Below are 26,953 nucleotides of genomic sequence, written 5' to 3'. Positions count from 1 at the left end.
TAGATTATAGCCAGTGCCGTTTGTAAATACATATCCCCATAGATTACCACGGTTAGCATGCCTTTGTATCTATTTTTTATGTGGCTGAAAAGGTATTTTAGCAATATGATGATATGACATTTGAAAAGCCACTTTTAGAGATTTAGAAATAAAATGTAAGTATACTTTGTTTGACAGAGCTATTGATGGTGTGTTGGTGTCAGTGATTGAGTGGTGCAGTTAATGTGGAGGATTGTGTAATGAAAAGGTAATACCAATGTTGACGTGAATGTGCAGTGCTTAACGCTAAAGCTACGCTGTTGCTATTGTTCCAGGTCTTTCAACAACATGGGCTACAGGGGTCTTGACTCTTTGAGTCTCCTACTGGTAAAGAGATGAATGGCTTCACTTGGTGACCATTAGTACAATCAGCTCTCATCTAGCCTAAACAAAGCACAGTAATGTAATCCAATCATGGAAGTTTGAAACCCTCATTAGTGTTTTGCTTGCACCTGTTTACCCTGCCTTTTCAACACAAAATGGCCCCTGTGAAAAGGGTCTATTACAGTAATTTAAGTACTTGTAATTAGTTACTTCCACATCTGGCCTTTGGTCGTGATATTTCCGTTCGTAGTGGGTTCCATTTCCAATGTTCCACAGGAGCAACCCTGTGGCAGAATGTACCCCCTTTATTCTATGGTAAACACTGATAGCACACAGAAACACACAGAAACACACACACACACACACACATACAAAAGATATTTTACACAGACATAGAATGAAAAGTTAAAAACAGACGGACGGGGATGACTGTGCCAAACCTGATGACAAGATGATGGCTTGCCTGGCTGTGAAAACCACCACTTTTGAAATGTTTTCTGAAAATCGAGTAAAAAGAAGTGCATTTACGCTTCAAGTCATAAAAGTAGTTCTCATTTGTGAAGATTATCTTGCCAACAGAAACTTCGCTGTTTCTAAAACTTTTGTTAACCACAGACATTATTTTATTTAACCAAAATCCCCATCTAAAATCCCATTGACTTTTACACGTCAGGGACTACTGGGTAAGCCTACAAAAATACATCATCCCTCCCTGCGGTACTCTATAATCATGAAGTGCAGGTATTGAAAATGAGGATGAAATGTCGATAGAGCAAGAAGCATGCAACTGAAGCTAATCTTAAGCCTAGACTGCCTCCTAGTGGCAGAAGTTTGACATTACAACAAACATGAAGATATCCACATCCATTCTGGAATAACCGGTTTAAAATTGACATGTCATAACAACAACACAGCAGGTGAGAAACAACTTATTTATTTTTGTGGAATGCAACAGGTTTCTAATAAAGGAATTTGAGGAAGCATACAATGCAAGAAAATAATATAAAACAAAACAAACATTTCTTACAAAAGTGAGGCTAGCTGTTTACAAATGCTAATGTGATAACCTCACATTAATAATCCATTAACACAATTTCAACTCAGTTTAAGAGGGTAATCCTGTTAAGATACATTTTTCATGAACACAATAAAAGTTACCAAACAATTTTCAGGCTACATCTAATAAAAGCATGAGTGTGTACGTGAGAGGTCTTGGGGAATCATTGACGACATTTAAAAAGTTTCAAACTTGAAAGTTGAAAAAAGTGAATAGTCGCACACTGGAGGAGCTCCCAATATTTATTGGTGACTACAGAGCAAGCGCTGAGTCTTCTTCATAAGGAAAAAATGTAAATTATTTTATTTTTTTGCCTGCATGGGCTGAAACCTGAAACGTTGCTTGCTCTGTAGTCGCCAATAAATATTCACTTTTTTCAACTTCCGTGTGTATTTTGTATCCAGCACCTCCCCTCAACACAGGTTGGATGTGCACACAAATGACTTTTTATTGAAAAGTTTCAAACTGCCAAATGTAATAAAACTCAATAATGTAATAATTAGGAAGAAGTTATTGCATTAATGGTTGGTAACTTAAGTTATTACATTACGAGAAATGTATAACATTAACAGCATTGAGACTGCAAACTGTGGTTTATCACGTTAATGGTCACATGAACAGTTGTAACAAGCTGCATTAGGAGTTCTATGGAAAATGTAAACATCCCAAACATTTCTTAAAAAATAAAATAAAATAATGTGCTAATATGTTTAGATGTACGGTAAATGGATTTGGTTTGGCACCAATTAATTTAAAATTGAGAAACAAGAAAAAAACAAGGACAATTTATTCAAAAATGGTTCATTAAAGGCTGACAGAGTCAACACTAGTCTAGCAATATCATTTGAACTGAAAGGATTGAACGTTTCTTACAGAAGAAAAACAAATACAGTGTGAACAATATAACACTGGTCTGTGAGCATTTGAGTGAATACAGCTGCCTGCACACTGTCTGTGTCTGGTATTCACATTGATAGGCTAAGAAAACAACAGTGTGTACTACGAAACACCAACATCACATTGAAAACAACATTCAAACTGAAACATCTGAGGTCTAGTACACTGTTTCAATCAAACCTTTGAAAAGAGCTTCCGGGTCAAATACAAAGTGTATAAGTGTGTTCGTAGCCCTAACAATATCCAATTGAAATATGAAATAAAGCAACACGAACGAATGCAACGAATGCTGAAAATGAATCGCCTACTGTGAATACTGTCTGCTTTCAAATGTAGTGCAAAAAAGAGAGCGAGAGCTACAGGAAGACATACATTTTGCAATCCTCCATGTGTCTGTTAATGCTTATAGGCCCTGTTCACAGCAACCGTTTTGAGGTGGTAAAGCAGGTGTAACCAACAACATTAATGAGGGCCGTGGCACCGAAACACCTACATGGAATGGAACCATCATTAATGGCATTGGTTACTTCCTGTTTTACCACCTCAAAACGGTTGTTGTGAAATGGGTCTATACTCCAGGCCACATCTACAGGAACCCTTCAGATGAGTGTCAAAGCAACATCCAACCACATCTACTGTATATGCACAGTCTGATGCCGTCAACCTGCTCACAATTGGAGGCACTGCAAAATAGGTACGTCTCAGACTGTACACGTAAGACCCGTTTAGCGCTTTGATAGAAATCTGAAGGATTTGACTGATTGCATCTGGACCATAAAAGCACCTGACCTGAACCTCCTGCTGCCTGGGTGGCCCCTCACCTCATCCAGGTCCCCCGACTCATCCCGCTGAGGGGGGACAGTGGAGGGGGCAGCTGGCCCTGCCCGGCGTGTGGGGGCGGCGGGTATGCACCGGCCACACCGGGCGCTATCCCCATGGCGGAGAGGGGCAGCGGGGGCAGTGGGTAGCTGTATGCGGGAAGCAGCGGAGGGAGGTAGGACGGGGCACCCGGGGGATAGGCCAGGCCGTGGTAGCCCAGTGGCGGGGCACAGGCCAGGGGTACGGCGGCGTAACAGGAGCCCTCCGTGGTCATCAGGGACTGGAGCTTCTGGTAGCCCTCGCTGCACAGCAGGGAGCTGGAGGTGGGAGGGGGCAATGGGGGTGGGGGCGGCGGAGGTAAGGGCGGGGGGTCTGATGGTTCGGAGGGGAGGTCCAGGGCTGCAGGGTAGGAGATGGCGGGTTTGTGGTCTGGTGGCAGAGCAGAGAAATGTGGTAACAGTTCAAGGTTAATTATTGTGCTTGCTGAAAGCAAGGCACAATCTATAAACTCGACTATAAAATTGACTTTTTCGATCTGCCAAAAGTTTGGCGCGTAATAACTCCCACATTTTTCACACTACATAGACATGAAAGACCGGGTACTGCACAATATGTAATACATTTATTACAAAATGCGTCAAACGTTATTACATATTGCATTCAGGTGATTTATTACATATTGCGCATATTATTACATAATGCGTCGTTATTACATATTGCAAGTGAGATTTTATTACATTTTGCGATTTTATTACATAATATGCAGTTATTACATAATGCGTCATTACAGTCCTGGATTAAGCAGCACTGTCGAGTTGCAGCAAAATGGACAGTTTGAAAGTTTTTTTTGTTTTTTTTTATCAAATTGTACATTATCAGCTTTATTTTAGCATGCAAAAGTAGCACGAGACCCCTTCCTGGCTGTTCATTGGCTAATGAGTCACGCATTGTGGTCCTCCGCTGACGTCACTCCCTCTCTTAAATTGCTCTGAGCAGGGGCAATCTGGTGTGTAAAGTCACAGTTTTTATTTTTTATTTTTTTATCAGGCCTAGATTATGGAGAAGAGTGTGTCTGTCCGTCCAACTGTCCTCCTTTATCTTTATGCCTCTTGATGTCATTTCCCCTCCATGGTATTGAAAATGGTATTGAGTATCGATATGTTCCTGGTATTCTATTGGTATTGAAGTTAGACATTCTAGTATTGTGACAACCCTGCCTTCCTCATGAGCTAAATAACAGCTTTACAGGGCATTTCAATGGAGCTGAATGGGGCAGAAGTTCGAGTACTGACCTGGAAATGTGGAGGCCAGAGGGGGAGGAGGTTCTGGAAGCAGGAGCTCTGGACCAGACAAACGGACAGACACACAGACAGACAGACAGAAGAGGCAGATGAAGACAGAGAATGGACTGATGACAGCATATGGATTCAGGCTCCCTGAGGCCTACAACGTGTTAGGTCTGTGGCTTACCAGCGGCCTTGCTGTCATCTCTGGGAGACTGCTGCTGAAGAGCAAAAAAGATCATCAATCAGGGTCAGAGAATGCACAACTTCTGCCCCAGCTTACTTCCTGTTGCAGTGTTTGCTAGTTCAAAAACTGACAGGACATAAGCTAGGTTCCCTAGCAACACAATTCTGTGAAAACCGTCTATACTATTCATAGCTTTCAAGGGGCGTTACGTGCTGCCGGGAACGCCCACCTGGCGGTCAAAAAACAAACTTGTTCATTCGCTGCCAGCCGCGTCGACTAGTTTCTCATGCTGTTTGTTCAGCCGTTTGTACACACGTCTTTGCAGCCAACATTTCATCAAAGGTAAGCTCAAGTAACGTTACAATAATGATTAAAATACCCCGTTAACGTTACTTGAGCTTACCTTTGATGAAATGTTGGCTGCAAAGACGTGTGTACTTTGATGGTAGCCATTTGCCCTCCCCAGCGACTGAACCACGTCTAATCGCACAAATCCACAACCTCCTCCTTTCTGAGTTTTCTTTCTCCGACGGCATTCTGTAAAAGCACAAGCCAGGCGTATCTCCTCGTCGGTTAGTGCAACCGATAGCACAACAGGTATCCGGCATTTTGGCTGAACAAATAGCGTGAGAAACTAGTGACTCTGCGGCAGTGGAATGAACAAGTTTTTTGACCGCCAGGTGGGCGTTCCCGGCAGCACGTAACGCCCCTTGAAAGCTATGAATAGGGATGAAACGATTACCGCTTTAATGATAAAAAAATTCCTGAGGTTTAGTATTACCGTTTCAGATTTTTATTATCATTAAAACCATGTTACTGTGATTACTAGGGCTGTGCCGATTCACTTATCTCCCGATTCGATACTATCACGATACTTGGGTGCCGATTCGATATATATTGCGATTCTTAAGTATTGCGATTCTACGATTATTGCGATTCGATATTACGATTTATTGCGATTTTTGTTTCTTTTTTTCTTTTCTTTTTTCAGTTTGTTTGCTTTTTTACACTAGATTAGAACATGGGAAAAGTTGAATCATACACTAGAGACTGTATATTATATCATGAGTAGGGCTGGGCGATATAGTTAAAAACAGGGGAAGCCCAATTTGGGCCAAGTCCAATTATACAATGAGATGCACCCACTTTAACCCTGAAGTGTAATTATTACTTCAGACTAACTAATAAAGTAATAAAACCACTAGTAAACCAGTAGGCGGCGCCTGGCCTGCTGTTCAGTGAGTGGCCTGACTGCGGGCACCCAATTTTTTTTTTTTTTTTTTTTGCGATTATCGATTCTGGAATAAAAGATTGATTAAAAAAATCGTGACATTAAAAATCGCGATACTTAGGTGAATCGATTTTTTCTCCCACCCCTAGTGATTACCCTGTTGCTGCTGTTGCCTGTCGCTTTGAAAAACATGGTAAATACTGTCCATCATCAACCAAAGTTAGCAACAGTCTCTCAGATGCAGACAAAAGTTGGTGAAATGATTTCCGTGAGTGTATCGGTCATTTTTGAACATTTTCAGCACATTTTAACAATACTGCGATAATACTGACCGACGGTGGGGCCGGTCTGGGGCTGATCTGGGGGGAAGCCTTCTTGGCGGGCGCTGGGGGGGAGGGCATGGAGGACACGGGGGATTTCTCCCCGGTCCCTGGCCCTCCCTGGGGCATCTGCTGCTTGCCCTGGGAGTACAGGTCCAGGATCTGGTGGCAGATGTCTTTGGGATGGGAGAAGAGGAGATGGGGTTAGGAAGGACAGGAGACCGATCAGAAAGAAACCAAAGTCACTGCTATCAACTGCAAAATGGCCATTAGTATTTCCAAATATTTCTCAGTTGTTTCAACCAGCTCAAACTACCAGAGGGCAATTCAGAGACTGCCAGGCAAGGCAGTCTCTACTACTGCATTTTAGTAGTCATCAATAACGAGATATATACCGCAAAATTGCCTGTTTGTTACATATATAAGCCGCACCGGACTATAAGCCGCGGGTGTTTTAATGTTTTTTTTTTTTTTTTTTTTAATTGTGTTTTAATGTTTAATTACCATATGTAAGGGTTCGTGCACAGAGGGGATTGTCGGGAAAGAGATGGCTGTTTGAGGAAGCTCCCATTTATTAACATTTCAACAAAACAACATAACACAACACCACCTGTGTTTTTTTTTACAGTGCACACAGTGTCCGCGGTGTGGTGAAAAGAGGGCAAGAGAGGAAATTAAAACAGAAGTGGATTTATAGTTAGAAAGAGTGCTAAAGAAGAGAGAATTCCGTTTTTTATTTTTATTTTTTCTGAAAAAATCCATAGATAAGCCGCACCGTTATATAAGCCGCAGGGGCCAAAAAACGGGGAAAAAGCCGCGGCTTATAGTCCGGAATTTACGGTATATTTAGACGCACTTTAAGTATAATTGACTAGTACTCACATATATATATTCCCCCCCCCACCCAATAAAAATGATCAATTCTCATCAAAAAGTTCTCAGAAACAGCCAGTAAAGGGTTAACTAATGTAGGCGGGACCAACCTGGGGGTATGTGAAATAGCAGAGTCCTGATTGGCTCTGAGAGGCTGTTTACAAATGAGTGGCTATAGCTATATAGCTAGAGCTATATATATACAGCTATAGCTATATAGCTATATAGCTATAGCTATATATATAGCTATATAGCTATAGATAGCGACTGTTTGACTGCAGTATCAACATAGACGGGAGTCTCTCCCTCTCTAATGCAGCTCAGGGCCAGAAAGGATGAGATCACTGATGACATCATCATCGGGCAATTACCCAATTCAAAAACCCGGCTCCATCAGGTCACCTGCACGGGTGCTCTTTACACTCAGCCCGATTGCACGTAGAATGGCATAGCTGTGGCCAGACAAAGTTCTGCTCACTCGCTCACACACGGACACTTCTCATTCTCATAGTAAGAAGATTATACACTATATTTAACATGGCATCATGTAGAAAATGATTGTTCAAACAAAATCTATGTTAAATTTATTTATATTGCTTATTCCTAAAACCACAGATGAACAATTCATCGACTATGTTGCACAGTGTCGACTAGTGGTTTTGATAGGCGACGAGTCTGTGAAACGCCTAACGTTATTGCCAGGTAAGCCGCCAGTCACAGGACCATAGACTAACTCAGCCTTTGAATCACTTTGTGTGATTGTCTAAACTTGCTGGCCCTCACTGTATTGTGTTGAGTCAAACCGCACTTATGTGGTTAGTGACGTTTAAGCCCCTTACCTTCCAGCACCTCCACAGGCACGTCCTGGACAAACTGCTCCCACCAGCGCCGGGACGACTGCTTAGACGTCCACTCCTGGACGTCGACCTTACAGAGGCGCCCCGACAGGTACATGACAGCCACAGCTATGATCTCTGGTTCCCACTGCAGTGCCAGCATGGTGCACAGGCTGCAGCATTCAACACCATATCCACCCATTATTATTAATACAAGCTTGCTGCTAAGTCAATATTATCATTTGTCTTCCAGTGGAATCACATTACATTGTGACGATATGAAGATATTTTAATATCGTGCCACACATTTCTGCTGTCTAAATTGATGACGACAAGCTTAATTTGACTTAAAAACCTGATAAAATGAGGTATGGTAGGAATATGACTTGATCATTTGTGTTTTGACACACCTAACATTACCATTCAGTAGGGGTGTCACGATACACTCAGTTCACGATACGATACGTATCACGATACTGGGTTCATGATAACGATACGATACGATACGATTTTAACAATATTTTTTTTAAACTTGAATAATGACAATATATGACTGGAAAAGTAGTATTTTATTTGAAATGCACAAATACAAAACATGCTGTTGTGGGAAATTGTTATTACAATAACAACTAGAAAAAACATGAGATTGGAGATAAGGTTTATCTTGAAATAGAATGAGTTACACCGTCACTTAGATTTACTTTGAACTAAAAGGTTTCTCAGCAGTATAAATTCTCATTATGCATCTTCAGTTTTTCTTCAAACTCAAACAACAAGACTTTTCTTAGTCTATTTTTTATGCATCTTCAGTTTTTCCTGTCAAGTAAACAGTTTTGCCAGAAACTCAATTGAATGGTTTCTCTCCTGTATAACTTCTCATGTGTCTCTTCAGAGACTTGTTCAACTGAACTACTTTCCACACATTGAACTTCAACAAACAAAGACGTTTCTTAGTCTATTTTTGAAAATTATAAAAAAAAAAAAAAAAAAAAAAAAAATCGCGATATGAGATTTCATCTCAACGATACATATCGTGACGTTTTACTATCGCGAAATTTCGTGGGACGATATATTGTGACACCCCTACCATTCAGTTCAATGAGATGAGCATTCATTTGATTATTTGGTGTGATTTTGCATACATGAACCATATCATCATCATATTGATAGAGAAAAATCCGTATGATGGTCGTGATTGATTTCAACCACATTGCCCTTCCCTACTTGCCAGTACACATGCATCAATATGCTAATAAAAGGAATTTGGTTACATTCCTCACTGACTTCTAGCAAACTGCTCTAAAGGAGAGAAGTCCTATTCTCACTGTTAAGTTTTCATGTATGATTCATGATGGTGTAAAACACAACATCAGTATGGGCCGATAAAGGCTTTAAAATTCAATATCGGCCCAAAACAAACATTTCTGCTGATATGACAGGCCAATAAAATGATGCTTTAATTATGCACAAATGCTCGATGCTTGACAGAATTTTCTTATTTTGCACAGTGAATTTGTACATTTTGAAAAGCATTGCATTTATGTCTGCATCTGCCAGTGAGCCATCATCACCATAAGAGTAGGCATCATAATGTGTTCATTCCACTACAGGAGACTTTTATCTTCTCTGAAATTAGGTGGGGGGGACATTTGCGCCTATATCAGTATCAGCATCAGCATCAGCAATCAAAAGAGTTGGAAAATATCGTCATATCGGCAAAAAATAATAATAATAATAATGCACCGCTGTATATATATCAGCACACAATAGGCAACTTCAAAAACCCATCATCGATTGAACCCTAGCTATACCGATATAGGAAAGGTGTGAGAGAATGAGATTAGCTTGACTATCACAACCACGTGTTAAGAGTGATTGACAGCTGTCAGTCGCAAGGTGTTCTGAACTCACCTATCATTCACAAAAGTCCAGGCCATCTGAACCAACTTCTGCACCTTGTTCTTGTCACCTGAAAAACACATGACTTGTTTCTCCATCAGCCAAACCCTCATAACTGCATTTACCGGTACATACATTACAATACATTTCTCTCTCTAAATGAGCTCATCAATAGAGGGAATGCACCGACGCCACGCCCCCTCCCGAACACGCCCCCTCAGCCGGACTGAGCAGCACTGAGTGTCAAATTTCCAAAACAAACGTGGCTTCCGCCAGGGGTAGTAGCGAAACCACGGCTAATATAAACGATTATCTGCTTAAAATAAAGGCAGTTGGACTCGAATGTGACCCTTACAGCTTGCCAAAGAACCAGTGGTCCATGGACGTAGACATGTGGCCAGGAATAGGGTTTCCTGACATTTATATGTACGGTACTTAATATCGACGCCGGGGAAATACACAAACCAAAGCATGAAAGCATACAAGAGCTTGGACGCGTGGTCGTACTTCAAGGCTGGATTTGTTGGCGACATTAACTCATTGAGTGCCATGGACGTCTTTCGACGTCCAATTAAATAGTGACGTAGAGTGCCACGGACGTCTTTCGACGTCCAATGCGTTTTTTGACGGTGGGACGTCGATCAAAGCCTTCCGCATTTCCTGTACAACTATTGTAGCTATTGGAGGTCTATAACCTATTTTACAGAACCCTTAGGTGGCGACAGTGCTCTCCAGATTACAGAAATGTCAGGAATACACAGCCTGAAATAGCCGTGATCAAAGTGAACCCGCTCATGCTGCAGCCCAGAGCCATGTAGATTGTTCTGGCTGCAACTGACGGGGGCTGCGAACACAGTCAATCCGCGCACACAACTGAGCCCTTCTGCCTCTGTCTATCTGTCAGCATAGTTTCTCCACACGATTAGCCGCTAGAAAAGCAGCAGCCGACAATGAAAAGCCAAACCTTTTACTGCAGTCCGCGTGTGGCTTCTCCATGTTGCGCTGCCTGGGAGGCGGCGCACCAAAAGCACTCCGAAAATAGACGCTGCGTGCGTGAGGCTGTGTGTTACTAGTGTGGGGAGGAGTTTTCAGCTGAGGGGGGGAGAGGGGGGTGGGGCACGCAGGGCAGGACACAACTACACCACATCACTACATCAGAAAATATTACCTAGAGTCAGTGAATGTGCTTGAAATGCTGCATTTCACAAAAGGCTGAATATCTCAGCTTATAATTTGAAATGCCTGAAAACGCTGAAAACAACCTATCTTCTCCGGCTCATAACTAAAGAACGGAAAATGGTATCAATAAACTTTTTTTTGCTGATGATACAATAGAGTATCCTTGTTCTTTTTGCGTGTTCTGTGTTTACATAGTAATATCACACAATATTCTGTGGGCCTCGAGAAATCACTGAAAACGCTCTGAAAACTCTGGCACTGGGAGCGTCCGTTCTCCAAAAGTGGCTGGCACTCAATGAGTTAAAGTAACGAGGACAGCAATGGATATTCTGGTTGTATGTGGAGAGGTACATATTTATTTTATTACAACTTTTATTAAGAAAAATATAGCATACGCTGTCACTAACACACGCTAGCTTTGTTCATAGTTAACACTGTCACTCATGTAACGTTATATCTGTGCAGGTAAAACACAGCCAGAGAATGAATGAGCCCTCATTGAAACCCTGGATAGCTGCAGAGAAGACCGGGACCGTTTCATTAGCTTTCGGCAGCCTGTAAAAAGATACCTCCGACGCCTTGTTGAATCTATTTTTACAGTCAATGGCACAACAGCACTTTCCCATTTTCGTTGTTTTCTCGCGGAAGCTGAACGCTAAACACCGTGACCCGGCGGCGCCACCTGGCTTGTTTAGACGTTTTGACACTCACTGCAGCTGAGTGGGCGTACCCGCACTGACTGTCACGTCCGTGACATCACGTGCATTCCCTCTATAGATTTCCAACATAGCTTCCATTCATAGTGCTGAGATCTTGATTGGAAGCCCCACAAATGGAGCAGCAGAAAGGGAGGTACCTTTGAGCTGCTTGGCGTAACGCAGCAGGAACTGGTAGGGGTGCTCCACCTGCAGGTCAAACTTGATGGTCTGCAACAGGATGCGCTCCAGCACCATCACCTCCTCCTGTAAGCAAGAGACGAGGAGTGTTGCTTTGAACAAACTGGGCCTTTTATTTTGTGAACACTCCCAAACTGGGCCTTTTATTTTGTAAACACTCCCCAACTGGGCCTTTTATTTTGTAAACACTCCCAAACTGGGCCTTTTATTTTGTGAACACTCCCAAACTGGGTCTTTTATTTTGTGAACACTCCCAAACTGGGTCTTTTATTTTGTGAACACTCCCAACTGATGAAGGAATGAACAAGATACTAGCTAGCCCCTGCAGCTTTCCAGGGAAGAATACACATCAATCTGTGGGTCTGAAGTTAGAAATGCCACCGCCTTTGATAACACCCAAAACAGTCTTTTTTTATCATCCATTTTACTCTACACGGGAGTTATATAAAAATTCACCACCCCGTAGTGGGGAATTCCTCCCTTTTGCAGCCAGCCTCAAGTGGCCATTCGAGGAACTGCCGTTTTTGGAACTTGTGCATTGGCCTAATTTCTCCCAGAGTGTCACCCCCCTCGGTGGAAACTTAATGATCCTGCAGTGACATCTAGAGGCTGATTTCTGCAGGATTCTGTGACTTTCCTCTTTTTCTGTGACTCAGTCCATTTCCAGTGATCCCAACAGTTTCCCACAATTGCCAAATTGTGGCAAACTGGTTGGGTTAATTAGAGGTTTTTTTTAAGTGGTAGAAAGACTGTTTTCCCAAATACTGAAGTCAGGGACCTATTCAACTGACAACTGCTAACATACAGTAGAATCCAGAGGTAGAGAGGTTTCCTGGGATAAAGCTGGATTTTCTGTGCAACAAAGACCAATTAAATAGGCCACTATCCACTCCACCCCCTCTGCCGATCCGGGGAGAGCCATAGACTAGCACCATGCTTCACGATCACGTATCTTCACGAACGTGAATCACTTTTATGCCAATTGAAGCGTTTTCTAAAAATCGCGTTAAATAAAAAGGCATTTACGTTTCAAAAGTCATAAAAGTGATTCACGTTTGAAAAGACTGAACCCAAATTTCCGATCCGATAAAGTTCTGTTAACCACAGACCTTATTTTATGCATTTAGGTGAAATCCACATTCTAAAACCCCATTTACTTTTCCGCGTAAGATCCAGGAAGTCTTCCGGTGCTACTTCCGGACTCATATTTCTGCAGTGCTGTATTTCTTGTGACCAACCTTGGGATCATCTCCAAACTGGATGAACTGGACATCAGTGAGCAGGCTGCGAGCCGTCTTGATGATGTCTTTACACTTCTTGGGAGTTTCCTCCACTTTGCCTGCTAGGAAAAGGCAGCATCCCCCTGTCACCTGCAGGCGCATCCAAGCATATAGACAGTTTTAACGTGACAACATAAACATTCTAAATGGCCCCTAGCTTACTTCCTGTTGCAGTGTTTGCTAATACAATAGCGGACACGAAATAAGCTAGGTTTCAAATTAAGCAATAAGCTCAAGAGGCCGTGGTTTACAGTGATTTACAATGGCTAAGAGAGGTGTTCACGGCATGATGCTACGATTTTAGGCTGTTTAGCTACGTCTATTATTATTATTATTTTTGTTTGTTTTTATCCTAAGACTGTCTTTGGATTTTGCTACTTCTTTTAGATTATTACATGATGTTATGTGTTAAGTGTCTGTCCTGTTTTTTTATAAGATTGCCGAGTGCGTAGGAACGACGAGACAGATCTCTGGATGCACCGTATGTAAATTCCAAACTCCAGCAATATACATCACATGCAATGTCATCTCTGTTCGGTTCGGCTAAGCATATTATTCCCTGTCACCGTAACCGGCTAACCATCCCCACAACATGGAAACCTGTGCACTCTTAATTCTGTGTTCTCACTTTTACATGTTTTTGATTGTCTTCTATATTCATACATAAAATAAATCAATTAATCAATCAATCAATCAATCAATGTAAGTCTGATGTTTGGATAAAAAAAAAGAGTATGTGATGATCTACAGTACATCTACCTTATAGTACATACTTTAATGCAGTTGCCAAGGCTGGAGTGATAGAGAACGGCATACTTACATATCTAGGAAACTGCTTGAAGGAATGGAACATGTAGAAGCGGTGGAAGTAAATGATCCCAGTTGCCAACGTGTCATAGTGTCTGGCCACAGAGGTTAAGAGGACTGCCAGTGGAAGTTGTTTAAACATTGTAGATAGTGAGTGATTAATTATCTAATCAATTTCAGAGTGGAATGCTTGCCTGGCAGCAACAGCTCCCAACAACAAACGACTCGAAGCAGAGCTGTCATACACAGCAGTCAATCCCTTTACTATTACAGCCTGTGAAGGAGATGTTGCACATTTTATATCATTCCTGATCGAAAGCACTGCTAATCATCACATGAGCTCATAAACATCAATATGAGCTGTTGCATATAAATATTAGGGGTGTCAAAAATAATCGATTATAAGATGCATCGCGATGCGGACGTGCACGATTCTGCATCGATTCACAAATGTCAATTTTTTTTTATTTTTTTTTAATAATCAAATAAAAATATAATGGAAGTACATGCAGTTGTTTATTTTAATTATGGATCAAAATACAATGCAAAAAAGAAAGAAAAAATAAATCATGTATTGGGGAAAAAAGTGATGCCTCGATTTAAGATGCATCGAGATGCATCGATAATCGTAATCGAATCGTAGCCCTCTGAATTGTAATTGAATCGAATCGTGAGGCCAGTGAAGATTCACAGCCCTAATAAATATACATATTTCTCAATCAACTCATCTTTGTCTTCTGCACAATAAATATCTATTTGTGATAGTTGTCTTCTCTGTGTGTATTCAGGGGTTTTAGTACAAGTATGGACAGAAAGTTAGGAAGTTACAAGTACCCCAAAACAAGGCAGCAAGGTGCTCCCATAGGGTGCTCCCCAGGAAGACTAGCGGTCGTCTAGGTGGCAGCTAATGGGGATACCTTTAATAAACAAATCAACAGCAACCTAACAGGGTCAAACAGTATCAACTAGGTCACTTTAGCCATCCAAGTGTCATTTATTACATTTGATTTGATAGGGTAACATTACAGCCACAGGCCTGACTCCTGTGCACCAGGCAAGGGCAGAGGTTTCTTTAACATGTGTTCTGTCATATTCCATGGCGGTTAACAGGCCCAGTTCTATGCTGATGCATTGCACCCTCAGTTTAATATTTTGCACCTCAGTTGAAATGTGAAGAACAGGCTGGTATTATATGACGGTCTTTCAGAGACACTTTTAAAGCTATAGTGAAGATGCTGGTATCATTATGAAACTGGAAGACCTAGAGCATCCATTGGTACCACTACCAACCATGTTCTTCTATCTTGTCAGCAAGGGACCTCACCTCAAGATATCTGAATGAGAACGGTATCCCCTTTACAGACATGCCCACTTTATGCTAACTCCATTCAGTTTTTTGGGGGAAAACCATGTCGTTTTTTGCATGCAGTATAAGTTAAGTGTATTATTTTCGCCAATGCCTATTAGGGCTGTCACTTTTCATTCGAAATTCGAATGCAACTTCGAATGTGGGGGGAGGGGTTCGTTTTCGAAATGTAATTTGAATGTTCGAATTTTTATTTTATTTTTTATTATTATTATTATTATTTTTTTTTTTTTTTATGAACCAAAATTAACCAACTGCTGCTTGCTGGTAATGTTAATCCCATGTCAGAAAAAGTCTCCAGATTTGTCGCGTTAGTCTCTTCTGAGAAAGATTGTCTCCAGGGTCTGAAAAGTTGTCTCGAGTTGGATGCAGCCAAGTTTGTGAGGCAGTGTTGTGACTGTGAGCGTCCAAGCTAACACGTCGGGCTGATGCCCGGTGGCCTGCAGTGGGTTGCACCAGCTGTGCGTAAGTTGAAACGTAAGCTAGTTTGAACGTAAAGTCTCACTAAGTCCGAGTTTACGCACTACTAAAAATATTTGGGTTGCACCAAGTGAAATAGTTACAACGTAGGCATAAGTTAGAACTTAAAATTTACACCTACGTCTTACTAGGTGTAAAGTCCTCCGTAAAATAGCAGTCGGCACGGATTGCAACTTGGCACCGTGGCGCATCGTTGTTTTGCGTCCGCAACGCGCTCTCCGTGATAAATTACACCCTTTGATATTTATGACTCACGCTTTTGTTTCCCACAAGCTGCAGCACTGCATACAAATTAAAATAACCGCAACAATTTAGTGAGGCAGGATGGTGGTATAGCCTACAATACTGATGAAGAGCTCACAGATAAACGTTAACAGTAATATGAACCTAAACGAACGTTACTCAATAACGTTCTCATTTGATTAGTGTTGATGAAATATGAAAGCACTAATTTGCGGTGGGCAACATGTCCTGTTTTCACTCCACTTAAACAACCGTAAATAAACACCGTTTCCACCGTGCTTTTCACTGATTGGTCACAGATACTGTACACGTCATTGTCTGCGACACTATTTTGGTTAGTATGGACTTTAGGGTCTACTAGTTAAGATGTACCTTACGTCTCCGTGGTGCAACCAAACAAAGACACAACTTTAGTGTCAAACTAACTAGTTTGAACGTAGCAGTTAGTGTGGACTTTACACCCTAACTTAAGACAGAACTTACGTTCAGCTGGTGCAACAGGCTGCTGGACTGAAAAAAAAAAAAAAGTTTTTTTTTTTTTTTTTAATTACCGTAAATTCCGGACTATAAGACGCACCGGTGTATAAGCCGCGGGACCAAAATTGACTATTTTTTTCTTCTATAAGCCGCACCGGTCTATAAGCCGCGGGTGTTTTGATGTTTAATTACCATATGAAAGGGTTCGTGCACAGAGAGGAATGTCGGGAAAGCGATGGCTGTTTGGGGAAGCTCCCATTTATTAACATTTCAACAAAACAAAACAAAAGTCAGGTCACTAATCCCCAGACAAAATCACACAACAATAGGCTATATGTGCAGCAAACCTGTAACCAGAGAAGTCAAGTCACTAATGCTCGTCTTCCTCTTCTTCCTGCGTACTGAAACCACCAAAGTCCTCATCTTCAGTGTCGGAAACGAACAGGTTCAGGGTGGCTTCGTCAACCACTCTCCTCTCTCCTTCATTGTCACTCAAAACCAACGAACTCCTCTTCATCTATAGCTGTGTTTCCATTACAGTTTTTCGCAAAAGAATTGCGATATTTCTACAACTTCGACAATGTACAATTGCGACTTGTAGGCGTTTCCATTGAAGTTGCGTTTGAGTGATTCCCCGTTGCAGCAGCTGCCACAGTGATTACGCACGGGGATCTGCCCCATATCCCGTCCCCTGCATGCTCAAATCCAACCAATGGTCAATGGAAATCCCAACATGAAGTTACAATGCATATAAACGAGCCTGATTATCAATTCAAAAGAAAATGAGTCGCAAAATGTTGCTGGCTGCGTGAATGCAGTCAGCGCGACAGGCAGAGGAAAAAAGGTAGCCTAATAGCCTACAACTGGTCCGATTTAGAGATGGAGGGGGGAAAAGGCTGATTTGGTTCTATAATTGCACCTGAAACGTGTGCAATGTATTAGCCTACTCACAGTCACTGTATTCACTTCAGACAGCACCACCGCACCAGTGTGTGCTTTTCATCCTCTCATCTCGCCGCTGTGCCAAATGCGCGCACACAGGCAGCCTGCTGTCACCATGGACCGATTTCTGCCATTAAACATTATCTAATTTGCCCGGCTACGCTTTTGCACAACACTCGTCTTTCTGCTAGGTAGCGTTGCTTCAAAGTTTTCCACTTGCTGCGGAGGTTTTGACACGGCTATCGAACCTTACTTACCAAACTTATTTTCCGCTCCTTTTCCAAGGGATAATATGGGTCACATGACGTGCAAATGCGAAAAATGTGTTTCCATTACACTTTTGCGATAAACTGCTATATCGACACGTCTGAAAAACCACCTCATGATCATCTACTGCTCGTTCTCATGCTGTCGAGAACGAGCAAAGCTTTTTTTTGGTGAAAGAATCCTCCAGGGCGCTTCTTGTTAACAGTCCGAGTGAGTGGCAGGTCGAACGTCAAAGGCACTTCATCCATATTTATGATCTGCTCCGGTTCGATGGAATATTCCTTGATCTTCCTTTGTGTGAATTCGCCGAAGTTTGTGATTTTCTCCTGGTAGTCGGGGGAGGGAGTTGATGGGCTTGTGGCCGTTTGCTTACCGTAATTACCATATGTAAGTGGTCACGCACAGAGGGGATTGTCGGGAAAGAGATGGCTGTTTGAGGAAGCTCCCATTTACCGTATTACCGTAACATTTCAACAAAACAACATAACACAACACCACCGTTGTTTATTTTTACAGTGCACACAGTGTCCGCGGTGTGGTGAAAAGAGGGCAAGAGAGGAAATTAAAACAGAAGTGGATTTATAGTTAGAAAGAGTGCTAAAAAAGAGAGATTTTTTTTTTTTTTTTTTTTTTTTCTAAAAAAATCCATAGATAAGACGCACCGTTATATAAGCCGCAGGGGCCAAAAAACGGGAAAAAAGCCGCGGCTTATAGTCCGGAATTTACGGTAACCAAAAAACTTCGAATATATTCGAACGAATTTCGGGCAATTAAAGTTCGTTCGAATTTTATTTTGGGGAAAAAGTGACAGCCCTATGCTATGATATTTCAGTATACGGGGGTCTTAAACAGTCTTGGAAATGCATAAATTGGGTACGACTGGAAAGCTGAGATTGTGGATTCATTCAATTCCTATTGTATAGAGGGTATGCACGTGATGTCACAGAGGCAGAAGTCACTGTGGGGTCACGCCCACTGAGTCACAGCAAGACTGAGCTTGAATGCAGTAATCAGCCTAGATTACTGACACCTGCTGCTCAGGGAGGAACTTGACACTCATTTTGACACTCGTTCCTGATTGAGGGGGCGTGTTTCAGTGGGTGTGCATACCCTCTATTCATGAGTGATGATGTTAGTCCCCATAGTAGGCATTTCATTGTAGTGAGACCTTTTCGAAACTTCACCTCATCTGTTGTCATTGCCGTTTCCAGACCGCCCGCACTACCACTAGTAGTAGTGCAAGCAACCCCACTAAATTCAGACGCGCCCCAAGTCATGTTGTTCTGGAAGTGGGCCTGGCAGTTAACAGGCTGACAGGTTGGGTTCTTGCTGTTTAGGTGATCTGCCAGCTATAAAAGGATACAGCCCCAGCCGTGTGCCCACGTCAAAGATGAAGCGAGCCCCTTCTCTCCGGTAGCGCCCCTCGGTGGCAGGGTCCAGTCCCTCTGCCTGGGAGGGGCTGTTGGCCAGGTCCTTCTTGTCCCAGTACCAGCAGGGCTTGATGTGCTCCAGGCTGGCCAGCTCCTTCTTGTACGGTGACTAGATCCCAGCAAACCAAATGTGGGACAAAGAGTATGTTTGTGTGAGACAATGTGGGACACGTTACCAATGCTGAGGAGGGCTGCAACTAATTATTTTTTTTCCATAATCGATTAATCTGTCCATTATTTAGGCTAATCGAGTGATCGTTTGGTGTATAAAATGTCACCAAATGGCAATCAGTTTTTCCCCCAAAGCCCAAGATGACATCCTCAAATGTCTTATTTTATCCTGACCAACAATCCACAACCCTGAAAGATAGTCAGTCATAGAAGACTAAAGACATCAGAAAGGAACAAGAGAAAAAAAATGGTTTTCTTAAAAAATATGTATATATATATATATATAAATATGTAATATTCATATGTGATAACATACTGATATAGTGATGTTTAGAACAGGCACCCGTATGGTCACCTATGCTCCCAGGTCCTAGAGCAGCCAGGGGTCCTCACTCCAAAATACCGGAAGCTACCTCAGACAGAATAGCTGATAGCCGCTCGCCCACTTGAAGCTGCATCACAGAGTTGATGGAATAAAGTAACTGTATGAAAAGTCGTCGTGCTGTGATCCTTACACAAGCGTGTAAACAAGACATGGTGTCAGACTAGCGGTCGAGATGGACGTCGGAATACCCTCGCCGAAAATCAACTGGGAATCCCCTGATCTGCCGGGAGAATGGAAGAAATTCAGGCAGCATGCGGGATTGATGTTCTCCGGCCCGTTGAAAAGCAAAGGGGAGGAAGAACAATGCAGTTACTTGCTCTTGTGGATTGGAGAAAAAGGGAGAGACATTTTCAATACATGGACTCTCACCGCAGATGAAGCGAAGGTACTGAAAAGTTACTACGACCGCTTCGAAGCATATGTCATGCCAAGAAAAAACACGATTTTCGCAAGATATAAGTTTCACGAGAAAATACAGGGGAAAAGTGAGACGCTGGAACAGTTTATCACCGAGCTAAAACTTCTTGTAAAGGACTGTGCATATGCGAATGAAGATGAGATGGTCAGGGACCGCATTGTGTTTGGAATACACTCAGTCAAAGTGAGAGAGAAACTCCTCAATGTTGGATCGGAGTTGACATTGAATAGAGCTATAAATGTAGCCAGAGCACATGAGATATCCGAAGCACAGATGCGGATCCTCAGTGGCGGTGCATCAAACGAACAGACCGTGCACGCTGTACGCCGGTACACATCAAAGAGTGCCGCAACGGGAACGCGCCCCAAGAATGACAAAGCGCAGCGAAGCTTCAAAACAAGCGACACGGATGGAAAATACGCCAAGAGCTGTGGCTACTGTGGAAATAGAGCACACGGAGAAAAGGAGTATTGCCCAGCAAGAGGTAAACAGTGCTCTAAATGTGGGAAATCAAACCACTTCGCCAAAGTCTGTAAGACAAAAACAGTGCATGTGGTGACTGATAAGCAAACGGCAGACAGAGAGTCAGAAGAGTTGTTTATTGATACAGTTACACAGAGAGGCCACGTTTCAGAGACTGAGCAAGCCTTTGCAGACATTGAAATGCCAAAACAGAGCACTGAGTTAAAATTTAAATTAGACACTGGTGCTCAAGTGAATGTAATTCCTCTGGGTGAATACAAACGTCTGAAGGATAAGTGTGAGCTAATGCCCACCACCTACAAACTGACAGGCTATGGAGGCCAACAGCTAACTGTTAAAGGCACATGCGCTTTAGAGTGCAAGTATAAAGAGCGCAGCATGATGTTGGACTTCTACATAGTAGAGACACAAGCGCCTCCAGTGCTAGGCTTGAAGGCATGTCTAGATTTAGATCTAATCAAGCTAGTGCTATCTGTTAACTCATTAGTTGACAAAGAGACTGTCATGGAACAGTTTGCTGACGTATTTGAAGGAATAGGCTTATTCCCAGGAGAATGCAACATTCGTCTTGACCCAGACGCAACACCAGTGGTGTGCCCACCGAGAAGGATACCACTAGCCCTTCGCAGCCGTCTAAAGAAAGAGCTAAAGATTATGGAGGACACAGAGATAATTGCTAAGGTAACAGAACCAACTGAATGGGTCAATGCTTTAGTTGTCGTTGAAAAGCCGCGCACCGGCAAACTCAGGATCTGTCTTGACCCCAGAGACTTAAATGAAGCAATCCAACGTCCCCATTATCCTATGCCAACTTTAGAGGACATTACAGCCCAGCTGGCAGGTGCACGCTACTTTAGCGTATTAGATGCGCGATCAGGATATTGGGCTATCAAACTCGCTGAAGAGTCCTCAAAGCTAACAACGTTCAATACGCCATTTGGACGTTACCGGTTCCTGCGCTTGCCATTTGGCATAATCTCAGCCCAGGATGAATTCCAACGGAAGATAGATGAGACTTACGAGGGTCTCGATGGAGTGGCCGCCATCGTAGATGACATCCTCATCTATGGTGCAACCAGAGAGGAGCATGACAGAAATCTGCGTGCCATGGTTCAGCGATCACGAGAGAAAGGAGTCCGGCTCAACCCAGAGAAAAGCACCATAGCAGCTACCGAGGTCAGCTACTTTGGTCATCGCCTCTCAGCTGAAGGTATGAAGCCAGACCCGGCTAAGATCTCTGCCATCAAGATGATGGAACCACCAAAGAACCGTGCAGAACTAGAGACGGTGTTAGGCATGGTCAATTACCTAGCCAAGTTTGCCCCCAGCCTCTCCGAGATCAACGCACCTATGCGTCTGCTACTGAAACAGTCCAGTGAGTTTCTGTGGGACAAACAACACGACGCAGCATTTCAGAAAATGAAAGACCTCATCACCAGCGAACCGGGACCGGTTCTCGCATATTTTGACCCGGACAAAGAACTCAGCCTGCAGGTGGACGCCTCAAAGTATGGACTAGCCTCAAAGTATGGACTAGCCTCAAAGTATGGACTAGGCTCAAAGTATGGACTAGGCTCAAAGTATGGACTAGCCTCAAAGTATGGACTAGGCTCAAAGTATGGACTAGGCTCAAAGTATGGACTAGCCTCAAAGTATGGACTAGGCTCAAAGTATGGACTAGGCTCAAAGTATGGACTAGGCGCTGTACTGCTACAGGGAGGAAGGCCCATAAGTTATGCGTCCAAGTCTCTCACAGACAGTGAGGTCAACTACGCGCAGATCGAGAAGGAGATGTATGCAATCTTGTTTGGATTCAAACGCTTTCATCAATATGCATACGGCCGACATGTCCACGTGGAATCCGACCACAAACCCTTGGAGTCGATCATGAAAAAGCCGCTAGCTGCAGCCCCGCCGAGGCTACAGAGAATGATTCTCCAGCTACAAAAATATAGCTTCAAGATCACTCACCGCCCAGGTAAAGACATACCTGTCGCTGACACGCTCTCAAGAAAATCACTTGCATCTCAGGACACCAGCCTCAGTGAGGGGATGGATATGCAAATACACACCGTGTACAGCAACGTGCCGGTGAGTGACGCACGACCGAAAGAGATTCAAGCTGAAACAGAGAAAGATGAACAGCTCGTGATGTTGAGCAAAGTCATACAGGATGGCTGGCCTGAACAAAGGAAACACTGCCCCCAGAGGGTGAGTGAGTTTTGGAACCACAGAGATGAACTGTCCGAAATGAATGGCATCCTCTTTAAAGGGGAGAAAATAATTATTCCTAGCCGTCTCAGAGAAAATATGCTAGAGAAAATCCATGCAGGCCACATGGGCATGGAGAAGAGTAAAGAGAGAGCACGGGACATCATGTTCTGGCCTGGGATGTCCAAGTGCATTGAGAACATAGTCGGACGCTGCACCACCTGTCTAGAACGCCGCCCATCAAACACCAAAGAGCCGATGATACCCCACCGCATCCCAGACAGGCCGTGGCAGGTAGTAGCAACAGACATGTTCACCTGGAATGGAGAAAGCTACATGGTCACTGTCGACTACTACAGCAGATTCTTCGAGCTGGACCGACTTCACAGCACCACAGCGACAGCCGTGATAGGCAAACTAAAAGCAGCATTTGCGAGACACGGCATCGCAGAGACTCTAACGTCCGATAATGGCCCTCAGTATGCGTCAAAGGAGTTTGAGTCATTCGCCAAGTCCTGGGAGTTCAGGCACATAACATCAAGCCCACATTACCCCCAGAGTAATGGCCTGGCGGAAAGAACAGTGCAAACAGCCAAGGCACTAATGGACAAAGCTAAAGTGGACAGAAAAGACCCGTACATCAGTCTACTTGAATACCGAAACACGCCGGTCGACAACTTCAAGTCACCATCTCAGCTGCTAATGAGCCGCAGACTTCGCTCAGTTCTCCCAAACACCAACCAGCAGCTGCAACCTGAGATCGTCAGCCACAAAGAAGGACATGCAAGACGGCTACAAAAACAACATCACCAGAAGAAATACTTCGATAGATCATCTAGACTGCTGCCACCACTGCACAGCGGAGAGTCCATCAGACTTCAAGAGCAGGGCCGCTGGAAGCCAGCAGTCATCATCGAGCCAGCCGACACTGCACGTTCCTACATTCTTCGCACCCAAGAGGGACAGGTGTATCGCCGCAACCGCAGACATCTCCTGAACAGCAAGGAGCATCACGGTTGGTCAGACAACAAAACCAGCCCTGTGGAAGCAGAGCTTGGGGAACTGATCAATGCACCTGACCCACACACACCTGAGAAAATACCACCTGATAAACGCTCACCTGAAAAGACATCACACATTCCCGACACACACACAGCTGAGCCGCTGACCAATGCAGTTCCACACCGCACAAGGTCAGGTCGAGAGGTCAAGCCACGTGCTGTCCTAAACCTGTGAAAGTTATAAGGTGCTGGCGGATCGCTGCCTTATGCTTAAAAAAAAAAAAAAAAGAGGAATATGTGAAAAAGAGAAAAAAGAAAAATCTATGTAAATGTACTTTTGTTCATGTGAATATGTTCTTATTGCAGATTGAAGATTGGAATGCCTGCTATGTGCTATGTTGATAGCAAGAATGTTATACCAATATCTGCATAATCGACAGTTTAAACTGCACAGTATTTTTCCCTCACTCAGGTGAATAGTTTTTTCGTAATACGTGTTATTTCACACTTAGTTTGTAAAACAAAGGACCACACGTTTAATTTTGCTTAAGAAGGGACATGTAATATTCATATGTGATAACATACTGAGTGATGTTTAGAACAGGCACCCGTATGGTCACCTATGCTCCCAGGTCCTAGAGCAGCCAGGGGTCCTCACTCCAAAATACCGGAAGCTACCTCAGACAGAATAGCTGGTAGCCGCTCGCCCACTTGAAGCTGTATCACAGAGTTGATGGAATAAAGTAACTATGAAAAGTCGTCGTGCTGTGATCCTTACACAAGCGTGTAAACAAGACAGTGTCTGTCTCTCTCGCAGTGGTTTGGATTGAGCCAATCAAAATGTGGGACATCATCTCAATATGTGGTGGGACATGATGGGGTGGGGAACATACCTTCTTGTCCCAGTGCCAGGGGGGTCTGATGTGCTCCAGAGTGACTGGCCAGCTCCTTCTTGTCCCAGTAACGTTACCAGCAGCTCTTCATGTAGCGAGTTCAGACCATTGCCTGTAGTTTAGGAAACCAGCCAGCTAACCGATACTACTAACGGAAGCGTGTCCTGCATCGGACAATATTTTTACAAAACTTCTGTTAAAATTGTGCTTCAAACACTGCTACAATGATCATGTCATGTTTCCGTGTAGTTTAACGGCGAAAACGTTAAGTAGAACTTCTTTCTAGCAACATAGCGTTGAAATAATTTATTTTAGTTGTCTTTTATTTACCAGAGTCGGGGAAAGGACGCTACCGCTGGCGTCTCAACTGGAAGCTGCTCTTGTCTTGTTTACGGACAGCTCTGCTGGCTAGCAAGCCAGTGGTTAGCAAGCCAGTAATCGTCAACAAAGAGTGGCTTGTAGTGGTCGCTGAGTCCCATTTTGCGGCATTATTGCCACCTGCTGGCCTGGATGTGTTTTTTTTTTTTTTTTTACTCAAGGTTGATATGGTTTGATCACTTTACAAAAAAATACCAGTTGATGCATTAAATCAAGCAATGACACTCATATATATGAAGAATGAATTCATTTGCAAAAACAGGTAAATGCCATTCTTAAAACAAATAAACAACACCTGTTTGATACTCCCTGGAGTGCACATACATTTTTTTATTTTCAACACCTGGTGAAATAAATGAAATAAAATAAATTAACTTAACATAGACAGGACAAATAAATATGTAAAAAAAAAAAAATCAGTCTCCAAGACAATAACAACAGATAAATGTTTCATCATCGTCGCCCAGCTCCTCGTCCCACCCGGCACAACTGGTATGGAACCATAGGTGGCAGTTGTCACACTGGACCCACGACACCACTCCCTCCATGGCTTCTGGAGGGTCTGGATTAAAGCACCGGCCACACCGCCAAACTCCCGGGTCCGGACTTCTTTCTCCAGCGGTGTGACCTACTCAAACACACAAAAATATAATAACAAAAAAATAATAATAAGAAGAAAATTGTCTGGTTATCATGTGCTGACATGTAAAGACAGTCAACATGGAGTACAATACCGGTGGATGTCGTGGGTCCAGCGGACGAGGAGCTGGACGGCAAGGACTCCTGGTTGGGGTCTGTAAAAATAAGAGAAAACTTAGACATGTCTGGTTTATTCTTCATCAAGTCTAATGCCACTAACATGTTAAAATGTTGTTTGTTTTTACAGATTATATAAAGTTTACTTTGAGAGGAAGAGGAGGAAATCCGGGACCCCCGGAGGCCATGTCGTGATGTTGAAGGCTCTGACAGAAAAATAATATTTGATATTAATACATGAAAATACAGACTCCCAATAATGTGAACGCATCACGGTCATTTTAAAATTTCAATATTTAAATTAAATCAAAAGCAAATACCATCAGTAGATGGGGGGCTGGTCGACAGCAGGCAGGCTCGTGATGGTGGACGATGGTGTGGTGCCACTGCGGGCAGGCAGCCGCGGACCGTGGGAGGTACAAGAGGGGGCCAAGGGGGTTGAGGGACCGGCGATGGGATGGCCGGAGCTGGTGGTGGGAGCGAGGGGCACTCTGCGGCTGGGGCGCCGGGAGCCGCAAGGCGGGGCAGATGGAGTGGTTGCCGGGTACGTGTCTTCGGCCCGCTGCTGCTGTCGGTCTCTTCTGGCCAGAGCTTGGGCCTCCAGCCTCACAGCACGGTCCTCCGCCTGCTCGATGGAGTCACACATCTCCTGGGCTGTCAGGATCCTGGCCTTGGTGAGGTTCCTCCTGACCTTGCCGTTGTTTTTAGTGTAGGCCTACTGTATTACAGTTATAGGGGCCCCCTGGATATCCCCCCCTTGTAGATAATAAAAGGAGGGACATCCTCCCCAGCCGCATTGAGGCAGGCCAGGACCGTGATGTGTTCCCTGGTCCCCTGGGCCTGCCTAGTGGTGGACAATAAATAAATTGTATTATGGATAACATTAAAATATGCCTCAACAATGATAATTAGATTGTTTTTTTTGTAAACCTACCTGTATGCATGTTTAGTCCCTCGTCCCACCAGGACCTTCCGTCTTGTGGAGTCCAGCTGAAACCCCGTCTCATCACAGTTGTAGATTTGACGGGGCTTCTCCCTCAACCCGTGCTCCTCCAGGGTAGCCGTGAGGAGCCTGAAGTTACGGATGCACCAATATGAAAATGATGGCCGATATTAACAACCAAC

The 26,953-nt window shown here is 43.5% G+C and overlaps 1 protein-coding gene across 1 annotated transcript; it reads right to left on the bottom strand.

The window, feature by feature from the left end:
• Positions 1-1,339: 1,339 nt before the first annotated feature.
• On the bottom strand, positions 1,340-25,028 carry LOC310772885 (cyclin-K-like). The gene is made up of 11 exons (XM_083632827.1): positions 24,695-25,028; positions 19,066-19,241; positions 13,941-14,022; positions 13,079-13,210; positions 11,801-11,906; positions 9,778-9,835; positions 7,870-8,039; positions 6,170-6,333; positions 4,607-4,637; positions 4,429-4,476; positions 1,340-3,565 (listed from the first exon to the last, which is right to left on the bottom strand). Exons 3-11 carry the CDS (start codon positions 13,971-13,973, stop codon positions 3,135-3,137), a joined length of 1,173 nt encoding a protein of 390 aa, XP_083488953.1. The 5' UTR covers positions 13,974-14,022; positions 19,066-19,241; positions 24,695-25,028; the 3' UTR covers positions 1,340-3,134.
• Positions 25,029-26,953: the final 1,925 nt, after the last annotated feature.

This window comes from Poromitra crassiceps (assembly GCF_964638095.1).
Source record: "Poromitra crassiceps genome assembly, chromosome: 3".
In the NCBI taxonomy this organism is placed as follows: Eukaryota; Metazoa; Chordata; class Actinopteri; order Beryciformes; family Melamphaidae; genus Poromitra; species Poromitra crassiceps.
This window is presented reverse-complemented; position numbering and strand designations above follow the sequence as displayed.

Excerpts from the sequence above, each read along its gene's own strand:
- LOC310772885 (XM_083632827.1), bottom strand. The coding sequence starts at position 13,973 with ATGTTCCATTCCTTCAAGCAGTTTCCTAGATAT. Across the intron at positions 9,836-11,800 it reads TTACGCCAAGCAGCTCAAAG|GTGACAAGAACAAGGTGCAG; the intron begins GTACCTCCCTTT and ends TGTGTTTTTCAG. Across the intron at positions 4,638-6,169 it reads CCAGACCGGCCCCACCGTCG|CAGTCTCCCAGAGATGACAG; the intron begins GTCAGTATTATC and ends GCTCTTCAGCAG.